This window comes from Bos grunniens, chromosome 1 (genome assembly GCF_055505025.1).
Source record: "Bos grunniens cultivar Pamir isolate PY7600 chromosome 1, Bosgru_T2T1.0, whole genome shotgun sequence".
NCBI classification, from domain to species: domain Eukaryota; kingdom Metazoa; phylum Chordata; class Mammalia; order Artiodactyla; family Bovidae; genus Bos; species Bos grunniens.
Genome location: NC_141165.1, coordinates 24,863,782 through 24,882,305, shown reverse-complemented (window position 1 = coordinate 24,882,305; position 18,524 = coordinate 24,863,782). Strand labels below are relative to the sequence as shown.

The following is an 18,524-nucleotide window of genomic DNA, read 5'->3' as shown; positions in this document are numbered from 1 at the left end:
TTTAGGTATAAAGTTAGATTGCTTTCTTGTTTCTTGAGGTAAGCATTTATTTCAGTAAACTTCCCACCTAAAACTGCTTTTGCTGTATCTCATAAATTTTGACATGTTGCATATCTATTTTCACTTGCCTCAAGGTATTTTTTAAAAATTTCTTTGACATTATTTATTTAATATCATATGTGGTTTAATCTCTGCAAATTGTAAAATTTCCAGTTTTATACGTGTAACTAATTTCTACTTTATACCATTGTGGTCATGAAGTATGCTTAATATGATTTCAATCCTCTTAAGTTTTCTTGTAATTTTTATTTTATATTAGCATAATTGTTAACAATGTTGTATTAGTTTCAGGTATACAGCAAAGTGATTAGGTTATGTATATTGTTCATGTATCTATACTTTCTCAATGAATGTATGTGTTAGCTTCTCAATCGTGTCCAACTCTTTGCCACTCGATGTAGCCCACCAGGCTCCTCTGTCCATGGCATTTTCCAGGCAAGAATACTGCACTGGGCTGCCATTTCCTTCTCCAGGGGATCTTTGTGATCCAGGGATTGAACCCAGGTCTCCCACATTGCAGGGAGATTTTTTACTGTCTGAACCCTCAGGGAAGCCCATACTTTTTCAGGTTCTTTCCCATTTGGATTTTTACAGAATATTGAGCAGTGTTCCCTGTGCTATGCAGTAGGTCTTTGTTAATTATCTGTTTTAAATATAGCGGTGTGTACATGTCAGTCCCAAACTCCCATTCTGTCCCTCTCCCACCCTTCCCTGCTGGGAACCAGAAGGTCATTCTCTTAACTCTGTGAGTCTGTTTCTGTTTTTTAGATACGTTCATTTGTATCCTATTTTTTTAGAATCAACATACAATATTATTTGATATTTGTCTTTCTCTGTCTGACTTCACTTATTTGATAATCTCCACATCTGTCCATGTTGTGGCAAATGGTATTATTTCATTCTTTTTAATGACTCAATAATTTGTGTTTTGGTACCACATCTTCTTTATCTCTTCATCTGTCAGTGGGCATTTAGGTTGTTTTATGTCTTGGCTATTGTTAATAGCACTGCTATGAATCTTGGCATGTCAGTATCCTTTGGAACCATGTTTTTCTCCAGATACATGCCTGGGATTGGAATTTCTGGATCATATGGTAGGTCTTAAGGAACCAGGTTTTAAGGTAGGTCTTAAGGATCATGTAGTCTTTAGTTTCTTAAGGAACCTCCATACCATTCTGCATAGTGGCTGTACCAATTTACCTTCCTACCAATGCTGTAGGAGGGTTCCCTTTTTTCCACACCCTCTCCAACATTCACTGTAGGTTTTTGAGGATGGCAGTTCTCACTGGTGTGAGGTGATTTCTCACTGTAGTTTTCATTTGCATTTTTCTAATAAGTAGAAATGTTGAGTGTTGCTTCATGTGCCTGTTGGTGATCTGTCTTTTTTGGAGAAAGAATTGTCTGTTTGGGTCTTCTGCCCATATTTTGATTGGGTTCCTTGGGTTTTTTTTTTTTTTTTTTTTTTAATACTGAGCCACATGAACTGTTTTGTGAATTTTGGAGACTAATCCGTTGTTAGTTGAATCCTGTGCAAATATTTTCTCCCATTCTGTGGTTTGACTTTCTGTTCTGTTTATGGTTTCCTTTGCTGTACAAAAGCTTTTGAGTTTAATTAGGTTCCATTTGTTTGTTTGTTTGTTTTCCATTTCTCTAGGAAATGGGTTGGAAAAGATACTGCTGTGATTTATGTCAAAGAGTGTTCTGCCTATGTTTTCCTCTAGTAGTTTTATACTATTTGGTCTTACATTTAGATCTCTAATCTGTTTTGATTTTATGTATGGTATTAGAGAATATTCTAATTTTATTCTTTTACATGTAGCTTTACAATTTTCCCAGCTCTGCTTATTGAAGAGACTGTCTTCTCTCCATTGTATGTTCTTATCTGCTTTGTCATACGTGACCATAGGTGCATGAGTTTAGCCTTTCTATCCTGTTCCATTGATTTATATTTGTATTTTTGTACCCATACCATACTGTTTTAATATTGATTTTAGCTTTGTAGTATGGCCTTGAGGTAGGGAGCCTGATTCCTCCAGGTCCGTTTTTGTTTTTTAAGATTGATTTGACATCAGGATCTTTTGTGTCTTCATGCAAATTTAAGATTTTTTTTCTTGTTGTTAAAGTAATAGTTCTGTGAAAAATGCCATTGGTAATTTGATAGGAATTGCATCAAATATATAGATTGGCTTTGGTCATTTTGACAATATTGAGTCTTCCAGTCCAAGAACATTGTATATCTTTCCCATGTGTTTCTGTCATTTTTAATTTCTGTCTTCAGTGTCTTATAGTTTTCTGTGTACAGGTCTTTTGTTTCCTTAAGGGAGTTTTTTAGATATTTTATTCTTTTTGATGTGATGATAAATGGTATTGTTTATTTAAAATTTTTTGAAATCAAATTTTATTCCTTTATTGAAAATCATATTTACTTTGGGCTGTGCTGGTTGTTTGTTGCAATGTGTGGGCTTTCTCTAGTTGCAGTGAGTGGAGGCTGTTCTTCGTTGCAGTGTACAGCCTTCCCATTGTGGTGGCTTCTTGTTGGAGAGCATTGGTTCTAGGTGCATGGGCTTCTGTGGCTGCAATGCAAAGGTTCAGTAGTTGTGGCACACAGGCCCTAGAGTGGACGGGCTTCAGTAGTTGCTGTGCATGGGTTTCAGTAATTGCTGTGCACGGTCATAGTAGTTGTACCTTGCAGAATCAAGAGCCTAGACTCAGTAATCATGGGGCATGAACTTAGTTGCCCTCAGTATGTGGGGTCTTCCTGGACCAGAGATGGATCCCATGTCCCCTGCATTGGCCCATAGACTCCCAACCACTGGACCACCAGAGTAGTCTGGGATTATTTCTTTAATTTATCTCTTGTTTGTTAGCATATGGAAATGCAACAAATTTCTGTGTATTGATTTTGTATGCTACAGCTTTACCAAATTCATTGATGAACTCTAGTAGATTTCTGGTAGCATCTTTAGAATTTTCTATGTATAGTAAGTATCATTTCATTTGCAAACTTTTTTAAAATTTGTTTACTCGTTTATTTAATTTTTGCTGCATTGGATCTTCACTGCTTCCTACAGGCTTTCTGTAGTTGGGATGAGCAGGTACTCTTGCAGTTGTCGTGCACGGGGTTTTCATTGTGGTGGCTTCTCTACTTGTGGAGCACAGGGTCTAGAACATGCAGGCTTCAGTAGTTGTGCTACGTGGGCCCAGGACTTGTGGCGCATGGGCTTAGTTGTCCCATGGCACAGGTTGTCCTTGAACCAGAGATCAAACCCTTGTTCCCTGCCTTGGCAGGTGAATTCTTAACCACTGGACCACGAGGGAAGTTCAGACAGTTAGAGTTTTAAGTCTTCTTTTCCAATCTGGATTCTGTTTATTTGTTTTTTTCTTCTCTGATTGCCCTGGCTAGGACTGCCAAAACTATCCTGAATTAAAATGGGGAGAGTGGACATCCTTTTGCATTTCTGATCTTATATGAAATGCTCTCAGATTTTCACCATTGAGTATGATGTTAGCTGTTGGTTTATCATAGAAGGCCTTTATTATATTGATATATGATCCCTCTGTGCCCATTTTGTGGAGAGTTTTTTTTTTTTTTAATTGGGTGTTGAAGTTTGTCAGAAGCTGTTTTTGAATCTATTGAGATAATCATGTGCTTTTTATTCAGTTTGTTGATGTGGTGTATCCCATTGATTGATTTGTGGAGATACTGAAAAATCTTTGCATTCCTAAGGTAAATTCCAGGTGATCGTTAGTGTGTGATCCTTTTAATGTGGCATTTGTTGGATTTGGATTGCTAGCATTTTGTTGATGATTTTTGTGTCTACAGTCATCAATGATACTGGCCTGTGGTTTTCTTTTTTGTGTGTGTGATATCTTTGTAATGTTTGGTATCAGGGTGATCATGGCCTCGTAGAATGGTTTCGGCATATTCCTTCCTCTGCAGTTTTTTTTAAAAAATCATTTCAGAAGGATAGGTGTTAACTGTTGTTCTCTAAGTGTTTGATAAACTTTTCTTGTGAAGCTTCATGTCTTGGACTTTTGTTTCTTGGGAATTTTTAAAGTCATAGTTTCAATTTCATATTGAAACTTGTGATTGCTCAGTTCATATTTTCTCTTTCTTTCTGATTCAGTCTTGGGAGACAGTATGTATGCTTTTAGTATTTGCCCATTTCTGTAATTTTGTCCATTTTATTGGCATATAGTTGCTTGTAGTCTCTTATAATCCTTTGTATTTCTGCAGTGTATATTGTAGCTTCTCCTTTTACATTTACAATTTTATTGACTTGACCCCTCTTTTTTTGATGAGTTTGCTAAAGTTTTATGGATTTTTTAAAAATCTTTTTAGGAAGCAGCTTTTAGTTTTATTTGTATTTTCTGTTGTTTTCATTTCTGTTTCATTTATTCTGCTCTGATCTTTATGATTTCTTTCCTTCTACTAACAAGTTTTTTTTTTTTTTTTTTTTTTTTCTCTAGTTGCTTTAGGTATAACATTAGGATGTTTATTTGTGGTTTTTCTTATTTCTTGTGGTAAGTTTGTTTCCCCTCTTAGAACAGCTTTTATGGTACCCCATAGGTTTTAGATATTTGTGTTTTCATTATCATTTGTCTCTAGATATTTTTTAATTTCATCTTTGATTTTTTCGCAGCTTCATGATTACTATGCTCTGCTCAGTTGCTCAGTCATGTCCAGCTCTTTTCGACCCCATGAATGGAAACCCAATAGGCTACTCTGCCCAGGATATTTTCCAGGCAAGAATACTAGAGTGGTTTGTCATTTCTTACTTCAGGGAATCTTCCTGACCTGGGGATTGAACCCATGTCTCTTGTGTCTCCTTCATTGGCAGGCAGATTCTTTACCACTAGCGCCACCTAGGATCCATGTTTAGTATCATATTTTGCCTCCACATGTTTGTGTTTTTTATAGTTTTTCCTTATCCTTGATTTCTAATCTCATGAGCATTGTGGTCAGAAAAGATACTGGATATGATTTCAGTTTTCTTAAATTTACCAAGGTTTGTTTTGTGGCCCAGCATGTGATCAGTCCTAGAAAATATTCCATGAGCACTTGAGAAGAATGTCTTTCTGTGGCTTTTGTATGGTATGCTCCATAAATATCAGTGAAGACAATCTGGTCTAACGTGTCATTTAAGGCCTGTGTTTCTTTATTGATCATCAATGATCTGTGCATTGATGAAAGTGGGGTCTTAACCCACTGTTTGGAGAAGGCAATGGCACCCCACTCCAGTACTCTTGCCTGGAAAATCCCATGGATGGAGGAGCCCGGTGGGCTGCAGTCCATGGGGTCGCTAAGAGTCAGACACGACTGAACGACTTCACTTTCACTTTTCACTGGCATGCATTGGAGAAGGAAATGGCAACCCACTCCAGTGTTCTCGCCTGGAGAATGCCAGGGACGGGGGAGCCTGGTGGGCTGCCATCTATGGGGTCGCGCAGAGTCGGACACGACTGAAGCGACTTAGCAGCAGTAGCAGCAGCAACCCACTGTTATTGAGGTAATTACAGTTTTTCCTTTTATGGCTCTTAATATTTGTATTATATGTTGGGGTGTTCCTATGCTGGGTACGTATATATTTATAGTTGTAATGTATTCTTCTTGAATTTATCCGATGATCATTACGCAGTGTTTTTCTCTTGTAATAGTCTTTATTTTAAAGTGTACTTTGTCTGATATGAGTGTTGCTATTCCAGCTTTCTTTTGATTTCCATTTGCATTAAATACTTTTTTCCATCCCTCACTTTCAGACTATATATGTCCCTAGATTTGAAGTGTGTTTTTTGTAGACAGTATATGTACAAGTTTTGATTTTGTATCTATTCATCCAGTCTATGTCTTTTGGTTGAAGCATTTAATCCATTAAGGTAGTTATCTCAGTGTATGTTAGTATTGCCATTTTGTTGATTGTTTTGAATTTGTTTTTGTAGGTCTTTTTTTCTTCCCTTCCTGTTTTCCTATTTTGTTCTCTTCTGATTTGATGGTTAACTTTAGTGTTGTATTTGGATTTCTATGTGTGTGTGTGTTTATCTATTATAGAGTTTCTATTTGTGGTTATTGTGATGGTTTGTTTTAGGTTGTTCTTATGTGTAGCATTTTAAAATTTTTTATTGAGTTTTTCATAGCATTCTTTCTGTTTTTAGGTTTTGATTTTTTTGACCATGAGACGTGTATGATCTTAGCTTCTTGATCAGAGATCCAACATGCATCCCATGCATTGGAAGGCAGAGTTCTAATTACTGGACTTCTGGGGGAAGGCCCAAAGGATGGAGTGGGGGATATTTTTGTTTTGGCCCTGCTGCTCAATATGTGGGGATCCTAGCTCCGTGACCAGGGATCAAATCCGTGTCCCCTGCTTTGGGATCATAGAGTCTTAACCATTGGACCACTGGGGAAGTTCCTGTGGGGTTTTGATATAGCAGTCTACAACAAGAATATTCTAAGTTGCTGCCTTTTAAATTCACTTGCCTTTCTGATATTCTGCATTTGTTGCTCTCCTCTTCTCACAGTTGCTGGTTTTGATATCCTATGTGTATGCAGATGAATTCCTACCTTTGTTTTATATTTGGCTTTACCAGTGAATTTTTCCATTCATAGTAGTGGTCTTGTTTCTAATAGTGGTCTTTTATTTTTCACTAAGGAAAGTTCCCATAGCTTTTGTTGCAAAGGTGGTTTCATGATACTGAATTCTCTTACTTTTTGCTTGTCTGTAAAGGTTTTTATTTTTATTTTTTTTTGAATCTGAATGAGAGCCTTGCAAGACAGGAAATTCTTGGTTGTAGGTTTTACCCACTCATCACTTTAAATATATCATTCCACTCCCTTCTTGCCTGCAGAGTTTCTGCTAAGAAATCAGCTGATACCCTTACGGGAGGGATATCCCTTATATTTTACTTCTTGCTTTTCTTCTGTTTTTTTAAAAATATTTTTTCTGTCTTTAATTTTTGTCTGTTTGATTACTATGTCTCAGTGTATTCCTTTTTGGGTTTATCCTGCCTGGAACTTGCTGCACTTCCTGAACTCAGATGACTGTTTCCGTTCCCATGTTAAGGAAGTTTTCTTGTATCTCTTCAAATATTCTCTTAGGTCGTTACTCTCTCTTCATCTGGAACTCCTGTAATGCAAATTAGTGCATTTAATGTTGTCCCAGAGCTTCTGAGGCTGTTTTCATTCTTTTTTAATTTATTCTGTTCTGCAGATGTGATTTCCACCATTCTTTTCTTGCACCTTATTTATCTGTTCTTCTGACTCAGTTATTCTGCTATTGATTTCTTCTGTTGTCTTTTTTATTTCAGTTATTGTATTGTTCCTTTGTTTTTGTTCTGTAGTTCTATTCAGTTCAGTTCAGTTCAGTTCAGTCGCTCAGTCGTGTCTGACTCTTTGCAACCCCTTGAATCGCAGCACGCCATGCCTCCCTGTCCATCACCAACTCCCGGAGTTCACTGAGACTCTCGTCCATCAAGTCAGTGATGCCATCCAGCCATCTCATCCTCTGTCGTCCCCTTCTCCTCCTGCCCCCAATCCTCCCAGCATCAGAGTCTTTTCCAATGAGTCAACTCTTCGCATGAGGTGGCCAAAGTACTGGAGTTTCAGCTTTAGCATCATTCCTTCCAAAGAAATCCCAGGGCTGATCTCCTTCAGAATGGACTGGTTGGATCTCCTTGCAGTCCAAGGGACTCTCAGAGTCTTCTCCAACAGGTCTTTGTTAAGCATTCCTTGCATTTTCTTAATCTTTGCCTCCATTTTTTTTTCCCCTGAAATCTTGCATCTTCTTCACTCTCTTTACTCTGTATTCTTTCTCCAGTAGATTGTCTATTTGGACTTCACTTCATTACTTTTCTGAGGTTTTGTCATGTTCTTCATCGGCATTATATTCCTCTACCATCTCGTTTTGTCTAATTTTCTTTGGTTACAGTTTCTGTTTCATAGGCTACAAAATTGTAGTTTCTTTCCCCTTCTTTTCTCTGCCTTTCTGCTGGATGAGGCTGTCTGAGAGGCTTGTGCAAGCTTGTGGGAGAGTTTATTCCTGCTCTCACTGGTAGGTGGAGCTGGGTCTTGTTCTTCTGATGGACAGCACTGTGCTCAGGAAGACCTAAGCAGCCTGTCTTTTGTTGGGTGGGGCACTGCTGGTTGTGTGGCCTGAGGCCTTCCAGCACTAGATCCTACAGGCTGTTGGGTTAGGCTAGGTTTTGGGGAGGAAATGATGGTTTCCAGGAGGGCTCATATGAGTGACTATTCACCAAAACTGCCAGTGTGTTTATCCCTGCAGTCAGCAACAGCCACCACCCCCCACCCCCCCCCAACCGCCGCCCCCCCGCATGTCACCTCTGCAGAAGACCATCCAGTTCTAAAAGGTAGGTCCACACCAGACTCTTATGTGGTCACTGCTTTTTTTTTTTTTTTTTTCTCTATGTGCTGTTGTGGGTGGGACCTTGTGTGCACCCTCCAAGAGTGGAGTTTGTTTTCTACATTCCTATGAAATCTCTGTGAGCTAATCCCACTGACCTTCAATGCCAGATTCTGTGCGGTCCCTTCCCCTTGTTGCCAGGCCCCAAACCGTGAAAGTTTGACCTGGGCCCACGCCTTTCACTACCATGGGAGAACTTCTGTGGGTATAATTATTTACCAGTTTGTGGCTCATCAATCTGGCAAGTATGGGATTTGATTTTATTGTGACTCCACCCCCCCTACTGTGTCATTGTCGTTTCTTCTTTTTATTTGAATCTAAGGTATGTTTTTTGGTAGCTTCCAGCATGCTCCCCCCCTCCACCATGGTTATTCAGGATTTAGTTGTGATTATAGTGTTTCTGTCAGAAAGGGTGAGGTCATGTCCATCTACTATACCAACTTTCCAGACAGCATTGTGCTGTGTGCTTAGTTGCTCAGTCGTGTACAACTCTTTGTGACTCCATGGACTATAGCCCGCCTGTAGTCCATGGGGTCTATGGCCTAACATATGATCTAAGAATATGTTTCCTGTGCACTAGAAAAGGTCCACAGGGCCTGTGGCCTAACATATGATCTAAGAATATGTTTTCTGTGCATTAGAAATGCACTAAGAATGTTTCCTGTGCACTAGAAACAAATGTTGATTTTGGATGGAATGTTCAATGTATATCTGTTAAGTCCATTTGTTCTAATACTTCATCTAGGCAATTATTTTCTTCTTAAGTTATTAAAGTCTTCTATTATACATCTCTTTCTCGCTTTTTTTCTTTTATTGCTTTAATTCTTTTGTGCATAAATATTTTCAGGTGTTTTTGTTGGATGATCCCTTTACCATTATTTTACACATTAAATTATTTTTTTTATATTGTCTCCTACTTAATTGTCTCCATTAATTGTCTCCTACTTAAGTCTGTTTTGTGTGATGTGTAAATATCTATCCCAGCTTTATTTTAGTTTTTATTTACATGGTATAGTGTTTCTGTACCTTTACTTCAGTCTGTGTGTCTTTACCTCTAGTGTATCTTATGTTGGCATCACATAGAAGGAACTTGGTTTTTAATTTACTCAGCTACTCCATGTCTTTTGGTTGGAGAATTTAGTCCACTTACATTGAAAGTAGTTACTGATAGATTTTTGCTTATGCCTTTTTCTTGTTTCCTAGCTGCTATTGTAGTTACTCTCTGTTTCTTTCTTCTTCTCTGCCTCTCCTTTGTAGTTTGATAACTTTATCTAGTGGTAGGTGTATATTTCTTTATTTTCTATGTATTTATAGTATAGGTTTTTGCTTTGGATTACCATGAGATTTATAACAGCATTTTAAGTTGATAATAACTTATGTTTCATCCCATTTTAAGGCTCAAAATGTCTACTCTGTCCCCACACTCCATGTTTTATATTTTTGATGTTATATTTAACATTTTGAAAAACGTATATATTTCTTAACTAATTATTTACATGCAAGTCATTAATCCACTACTTTACTATATATTTGCTTTTCAGTGAGATTAATTATTGCATATGTGTTCTGATAACTAAGTAGTGCTATTTCCTTTCATCTTAAAGATGTCCGTTAAACATTTCTTGTAGACTAGTTTAATGGTATAGATTTCTTTAGCTTTTGCTTGCCTGGAAAACTCCCTCATCTTCAGTTCCGAATGAGAACTCTTCCAGGTGGAGTTTGCTTGGTTAGAAGTTTCTTTCGTTTCTTTTTTTTTTTCCTACCACTTTGAATATATCATGCATTCCCTTCTGGCCTGTAAAGTTTTTACTGAAAAGTGTGTTCAAAGTCTCATGGGAGGTCTTTGTATAGGCAGTTGCTTTTCTCTTGTTGTTTTTAGCATTATCCTTTTGTCTTTAACTTTTAACATTTTATAATGTGCCTTCCTTTGAGCTATTTTCAATTCATCTTATTTGGTATTCTCTGGGCTTCTAGAACTTGAATGTCTGATTTTTGCTCCTTTCTTGTCCCCTTCTCCTGGGAGACCTAAAATGTGAATGTTAGTATATTTGGTACTGTCGCATAATCAAGGTTGCTGGGAGAAATATCAATAACCTCAGATATGCAGATGACACCATCCTTATGGCAGAAAGTTAAGAACTAAGAGCCTCTTGATGAAAGTGAAAGAAGAGAGTGAAAAAGTTGGCTTAAAGCTCAACATTCAGAAAACTAAGATCATGGTATCTGGTCCCATCACTTCATGGCAAATAGATGGGGAAACAGTGGCTAACTTTATTTTTCTCAGCTCCAGAATCACTGCAGATGGTGATTGCAGCCATGAAATTAAAAGACGCTTACTCTTTGGAAGGAAAGTTATGACAAACCTTGACAGCATATTCAAAAGCAGAGACATTACTTTGCCAACAAAGGTCCGTCTAGTCAAGGCTATGGTTTTTCCAGTGGTCATGTATGGATGTTAGAGCTGGACTGTAAAGAAAGCTGAGCCCCGAAGAATAGATGGTTTGAACTGTGGTGTTGGAGAAAACTCCTGAGAGTCCCTTGGACTGCAAGGAGATCCAACCATTCCATCCTAAAGGAGATCAGTCCTGGGCGTTCATTGGAAGGACTGATGTTGAAGCTGAAACTCCAATACTTTGGACCCCTGATGCAAAGAGCTGACTCATTTGAAAGGACCTTGATGCTGGAAATGATTGAGGGCAGGAGGAGAAGGGGATGACAGAGGATGAGATGGCTGGATGGCATCACTGACTGAATGGACATGGGTTTGGGTGGACTCCGGGAAGTCTAGAAGCCAGGCCATCAGCTAACAGCTTTTAAAAATATGTAGATATAATATATGCAGTCCTTAAAGGCTGCAAGCATAAGACCCACTGGTTACCAGAGCCAGGCAATCTGAAAGCGTATCTTAGAGAGCAATCACAAAAATCAGGGCTTCAGATGAGTGTATAACTTCTTTGTAGAAGATAACGGTGAATTGGAACAAGGCCAAAGAGAGCATCAAAATGACATCCACAGTCTGTATTCCTTGAGAGCTGCTCCATATATGCTGCTACATGTGTGTCAAACCTGAAGCCTGTTTGTTGATCCAAAGGTCCAAGAGAAGTAAAGTAGCCTCTTCCATAGACTGGAAATGTTTTTCAGGCAGCTATTTGTGCAGTGGTCTATGTGTGTTAACCTGCCTAGAATCATCTCTCTAATTGCCACAGTTCATCCAGGTACCCCAGCCCCTTGTATCAGAACAAGGTGATCAGGTAGCCATGAGTTCCATTTGTAAAATCTCAGGTGTTAAACACAAAAAACCAGGGCACCAGATACATGTAAAAGTTCCTACCAGTAGACTCTGCTGCTCTGGAACACTTCAGAGAGTGAGGGTAAATATAGTGCCCGCTCTCTGAAATCTGAAAAAGCAATGCTCAGTCCCTAGATATTTGTTTAAAGAGAACCCTGCCCTTCCGGTCACAATTGTAATGACTGACTAATAGGTCTCTTTCTCAGAAAGATTGAACTCTTGGATCTGTTGCTTCTTCCTATTCCCTGGAAGTGGTAGCTGATTTAGAACTCTTTCTTCATTGGTTAAGGTCTTGCGAGATCTGCAATTTTAAGTCCCACTGGCCTCTAAAGTCAAGTGAAACAAAGGTGTCCCCCTGGCAGCAGTCACAAAAATCAGGGCACCAGGTGGATAGGAGCTCCATTCTGATGACACTGATTATTACAGTTCCATGTGATCAGGAATGCAAACTCCCCTGACCTCTAGAGCCAGGTGATCAAGAATTATATTGTCAGCAACAGCTGCAAAAATTAGGACATCAGGCACATGTAGGCCCCCTTCTAGGAGATATTGGTGCTCCAGAGCATGGCACGGGAAAAGTAAAAAATGGTGCCCACTACTCTTTGTCCCCAGAGTGTTCCATCAGGCTCCTAGATGTGCATGTGTTAAATTAGATGCCTGCGTCTTAGGCCATGGTTTTAATGTAAGCATGTGATCCTTATTCGCTTTAAGTGTTAGTTGCCTTAACCTACCTGAGCTGAAGCCTGGGTGGAAGAGTTCAAGTTGTGCAGGCCCTTTTAGAACTTTCTGCTAGATTGATGCTGTTTTATGGGTCTCAAGATGCGATCCTTGTTGATTTTCAAAAGTAGATTTTTTTTGGATGGGGCTCATCTCTCAAGTGCGTATCTTAAAATTTGGCATGCCTGATGTGGAGTTTGAGCCTTTCACTCCTCAGGGAGAAGCTCTGGTTTTGAGTTCGTCCAAGTTGTAGTTCACTGCAGTGTAGATTGGTTTTATCTTGTGCCACATTTGATGATATTTGTGCCAGCCTGTCTTGCTGGTTTGATGTGATTTTCTTGTTGTTTGCCGGATATATAATCATCATTCTGCCAACCTTTAGGTTTTTTTTTTAAGAGGAAGTCTTTGCATATGTAACTGTTTACTGTTTCCATGGGAGAAGGTGAGTTTAGGATCTTCGTATGTTGCCACCTTAAACTAAAACCTAGACCTCCCTTCTTCATGTATGAATATATCTTACAAATCTTTTTTTATCAGTCATAAGTAACTTTGTTTTTTATATCCATGGCTTCCGTTGACTTTCAGAGCCATTTAATAGTAGTGGTTTCCATGGATCAGTTGCCAGTCCGCCTACATATAGGCCATGGATCTGCTGCTGGAAAAGCCCTTTACAAGTTGCTAAATCTCTTTAAGTGTCTCAAGTTTCTTATCTGTAAATGGGAGAAAAATTGTATTCTGAATAAGGTTGTTGTGAAGATTAAGCACTTTTTAGTACAATGCCTAGTTGGTAGTGGGCAGCCAAATGTTGCCGGCCATCATTGTCCTTATCATCACCATTTTTACTTAATCACATTCTTATTTATGGGGAAATGGGGTGTTTACCTTTTTTATTGTTGCAAACTATGATTCAGGGCATAACCTTGTGTATTCATTATTTTGCACACGTGATTTTATGAATACTTCTCAACAAGTACAGTATCAAGGCAAAAAGGAATATAAATTTGTAATTTTTGTAGACATTTGCCAAATCATGTCCCACAGGGATTGTATCAATTTCTGCTGTCATCAGTGTTTGACATAGTTTAAATAATCAAGAATTTGCAGGTAGATTTCTGATGTTACTTCTGTTTCTAAAATTATTCATAATTTAAAATGACAATTTTTAAAGTTCTTCCTTTTTCTTTATTAAAACTACAATCCTGTCTGGAGAGCCTGCTGAAACAACTTTTCATAAAATATGTATATTGGTGGCTTACTCTTTTAAGATTCTCATAGGTAACTTGTTAGTATTTAAGGGCTTGAAAGATGATCTTTACTCTTTTTTATTCTGTATTTTCGTATAGTTTTGTTTCCATAAATGTGAATTATTTCAGATTTATTTACCTTTACTCTTCAAAATCTTAGGATAATCTATTAGAAATATTCATATTTAAGAATGAAGAACCTGAAAATGAACTGAGGTTAGCTTTTTAATGTGTTCTGAAAATTAGTCTTGAATTAGGGCAATATTCTTCATTATTATTATCAAAGAAAACTTAATAGGACGGAGGAACTTAAGATGTCAGAAAGTTTTTAAGGCTCATGGAGAAATAAAAGGATCAGTAAATAGTGGTCACTGCTATACTTTTTTCTATTGGGTGAGCTAGATGGGGGCCGTTTGCAGGCTAGAAGATTTAAAAATGGACAAAGAAGAATGCTTAAATGGAGCTTTAGAAAATACCTTTGTTTACTCATGTTAAATGCCTAAAAGTAAGTGAAAGAAATCAAAACAAATAAACAGAAAATATAGTACAAGTATATAATGCTATGCTATGCTAAGTCACTTCAGTCGTGTCCAACTCTGTGCGACCCCATAGATGGCAGCCCACCAGGCTCCCGCGTCTCTGGGATTCTCTAGACAAGAACACTGGAGTGGGTTGCCATTTCCTTTTCCAATGCATGCAAGTGAAAAGTGAAAGTGAAGTCACTCAGTCGTGTCTGACTCTTAGCGACCCCATGGATTGCAGGCTAACAGGATCCTCCGTCCATGGGATTTTTCCAAGCAAGAGTACTGGAGTGGGGTGCCATTGCCTTCTCCGATATAATGCTATAGGAACCAATGAAATAAACAAATGCTTTAAATAGAATAGATAGATTATTACTAAGATTGTTTGATGTAGCAGTTCAGAGATGACTGGTGTGAGGAAGCAGTTTCGGTAGAATTGTGGGACTCAGTTGGAGAAGAATGAACAGGAGAAAAATAAGTAAATAAGGCAATCTTAGGGACAGTCATTATGGTAGGAAAAGGAATTTTTTTCTTAAAAAGTATCAATGCAAAGCTTCTGTTCATTTTAAAAAGTATGACTTTTAAACATCTGATTTTATTTTGTTAGTAATTGTGTTTTATATATTATAGTCATCTTTAAAGTTTTTTATATTGCTTTTAATACTGGTTGCTGTTTTGTTGCCTTTCCCTTCACCACATTAAATTGATGCCATGAAATAGTCCTCCCTTTATGAACTAACATAGCTATTTTATTGAAAGTATATTTAAAAATTCCACTCTGTGAAAACTGCCTTGTCAATTATGGAAATTGAGTAGTTGAGCATTATTAACATTGGAAATATTTTAACAGTGATATGTGCAACTCATTGCTGAAGAAGTAGGGTTAGCTTTGTCCTTTTTCTTGAATTTTTAAAGAATCAACTTTACCAAGGTCTAATATCCATGCATTAAAAGCCACCAGAGTATATAGATAGATAGCTTTTGACAAATGCATACAGCCATAATTATGACACTCTATTCAAGATCTAAAATATTTCCTTCCCCCTAAGAACAGTTCTTCTCATGTTTAATAATTTTAACATCTAATTTTATTTCTTTTGCTTTATAAGTACAGATGAATGTAATTTTACTTATCAATTGTTGTTGTTGTTCAGTCGCTAAGTCATATCCGACTCTTTGTGACCCCATGAACTGTATAGTACACCAGACTTCTCTGTTCTTCACTACCTCCCTGAGTTTGCTCAGATTCATGTCCATTGAGTTGGTGATGCCATCCAGCCATCTCATCCTCTGTTGCTCCCTTCTCTTCCTGCTCTCAATCTTTCCCAGCATCAGGGTCTTTTCCAGTGAGTGATCTCTTTGCATCAGGTGGTCAAAATATTAAAGCTTTAGCTTCAGCATCAGTCCTTCCACTTATCAAGAATACCATGAAGTAACTCCTGAAATGACTTCCTTTTTATCTATGGAAATCTGTTTCAGATTGATGCAATATTTTATGACCCATACAAGGTATAAACAATTTTATTTAATTGAGTGATTTTTTAAGCATATCTAACAGAAAGTTATTTTTATTTGAGCTCACTTATCAGTTAAGGACATTTCTTGTTTATTTAATGTTTAAAAATCCTCTGAAAATATAGACTGTTCTATAGTACATAAACAGCCTATTTTCAACACTGTTGAATACTCTGTGCATTACTGTTTTTCTCATAAAATTTTAAATCACAGTAAAAATTTTATCTTTTTTTTTTTTTGGAAATTGCATATTTCCACGGAGAAGGCGATGGCACCCCACTCCAGTACTCTTGCCTGGAAAATCCCATGGATGGAGGAGCCCTGTAGGCTGCAGTCCATGGGGTCGCTCAGAGTTGGACACGACTTCACTTTCACTTTCACTTTTCACCTTCATGCATTGAAGGAAATGGCAACCCACTCCAGTATTCTTGCCTGGAGAATCCCAGGGACGGGGAGCCTGGTGGGCTGCCGTCTCTGGGGTCACACAGAGTCGGACACGACTGAAGCGACTTAGCATGCATATTTCCAAAAACTATTGGAAGTTTTTAAGAACTTTTAAGGGGAAGAACTATTTAAAAACATTTTCGTTTTCATTCTCCTTCCAACCTATCATTTCTACAGTTGAATATTTGGAATACCTATTGAAAATTAATGAGAGCTATGTATCAATAAATAAAATGTGCTGTAAAATGGTTCTGATTTAAAGATAGGGCAAACATAATTTTTCTCATTTTAAGATTAGTAAAAATTAAGTTAAATAAGAGCTAAATATGCCACTGTAGTTTTTTTAGGACTCTGATTCTAGATCATACTTTGACTTTAATGACTATTCATTGCTCCATGCTCTTTCATACAGTATGACTCAGAGACTCTTCCTGCCTCCATTCCTAATTGTGACTGCAGATAGAGCTGATATTAATCACTTGCAAGGAGCCTGTCAGAAGTTATAAATTAATTATTTTCCTACTGTTTATTGAGTATTATTCTTGTGATTTTTAACTTGAATATTTTACATTTTACATGCAATTGAAACTAAACCTCATTTAATTATTGAGCTTCCCAGGTGGCTCAGTCATAAAGAATCCACCTGCCAATGCAGGAGACTCGGTTTGATCCCTGGGTCGGGAAGATCTCCTGGATCAGAAAATGGCAACCGACCCCAGTATTCTTGCCTGAGAAATCCTATGGACAGAGAAGCCTGGGGCTACAGTCCATGGGGTCACAAGAGTCAGACACAGCTTAGCGTCCAACACATTTATCCAACTAAAACAGAACCTCCTTTAATTATTATGTCAGAATTCTTTGTATCTAAGTTGATTTTGAACCTTGTTTCAGTTTTCTTTAAATTCTGTTATTTTTAACATAGATTTTCAGTGTAAACCACTCATTCTTACAAGACTGATAATACTTACATAGCCATATTTGAGATAAAAGTAAAGTAAGGTAGAAGTATAAAGGAATGAGATGACAAGGGGGTTACAGCTTTTTCCTTTGTTTGATCCTTATTTAGAGGTTCCTGGCATCTTCAAAGAAAACAGATTCAACTGAAAGTATTGTTAAATTAAGGAACAGTTAGTTTTAATAAAAGGAGAATATTCTGATGATTAAAAAAAACAAAAACAAAAACAGAAGGTGCCTTGAAGGGAGATAACATTCTCTATACTTGGGTGATTTTTGGACTAAGGTAGCTAGCCACCTGGAATCTTCTTGACCCAGGGATCAAACCCAGGTCTCCTGCTTTGCGGGCCAGCTCTTCATCATCTGCCACCAGGGAAGCCTCATATATCTGGTTATCATAAGCCATCTTTAGGGCCCTCTGTACGTAAATTCATGTTTTATTCTTTGTCTTTTCCTTCTTCAATACTTCTCTCAACATTTTTCATTAGACTTACCTAATGCATAGGTTATTCAGGTGTTTTTTTTTTTTTTAAACGTTTAAAGAATTTTAAATTTCTTAAACAAGGGATTCCTTTAAAATAGAAGTTTGAAGAAGAAAGAAAAACCCAATCACTTTCATATAAAACTTTTCAAATAGTCAAGTTAAATTTAACTTTTAGCATGGAGAGGAAAAATTAACTATAGAATCTGTTGTTCCACAGGTACTGTGAGAATAGAGATGTTTCGAAATATGCAGAATGCAGAAATCATCAGAAAAATGACCGAAGAATTTGATGAGGTATAGCATTTTGCTGTTTATACAAATTGCCTGCTTTGTACTTGTAAATGGTGAATATGTTGATTATTTTAAGTTTTGTTTTGACTTTGTACTTAGTATAAGAGAAGTTATACTGTTTTCTCCTTTATGTGATAATCCATGCTGTTATTTCCAAAATGAATCATCTTTGGAAATTTTATTACATTGCATGGAGATAGTAGCACTGAGTAATGACTGATGGCTGATAATGATTGGAAAATTAATGGTATGAGGTATGAGTTGATTCTTTACATTCATTCTTGAAGACCATCTAAAATCCTGAATTTATAAGTGCACCTCCAACAGTTCCATATTCTGTGGAATGCTAGTCCTCTTAAATGTTTTAAAGAAAAAAGGGTTTGGAGGTCAAGGAAGTGTCAGAAGGCTGGCTATTATACCTACCTAAGATACCTGACCTAAGATTGTCAAAGCACATTTTTTTATTTAAGGTTATTAGAAATCCTAACAGTGAAAAATTTCCTAAATTTAATCCAGAATTCTTACTTTATATGGATCCCTGCCACTGACATGTGTCCCTCTGCCCTCCCCCGCCCCCTTTCCATTTTC

At 37.5% G+C, this 18,524-nt stretch overlaps 1 protein-coding gene across 3 annotated transcripts in view; it reads left to right on the top strand.

Annotated features, from left to right (window-relative positions):
• Window positions 1-18,524, top strand: part of STAG1 (STAG1 cohesin complex component) — a 496,597-nt gene that overhangs the window by 264,757 nt on the left and 213,316 nt on the right. For all 3 annotated transcript variants that reach the window (XM_086354992.1, XM_086354939.1, XM_086355119.1), the window contains one exon: window positions 17,863-17,939. In XM_086354992.1, the coding sequence (XP_086211118.1) occupies window positions 17,880-17,939 (60 nt within the window). In that variant the 5' untranslated portion in view covers window positions 17,863-17,879. The remainder of the gene's footprint in view (window positions 1-17,862; window positions 17,940-18,524) is intronic.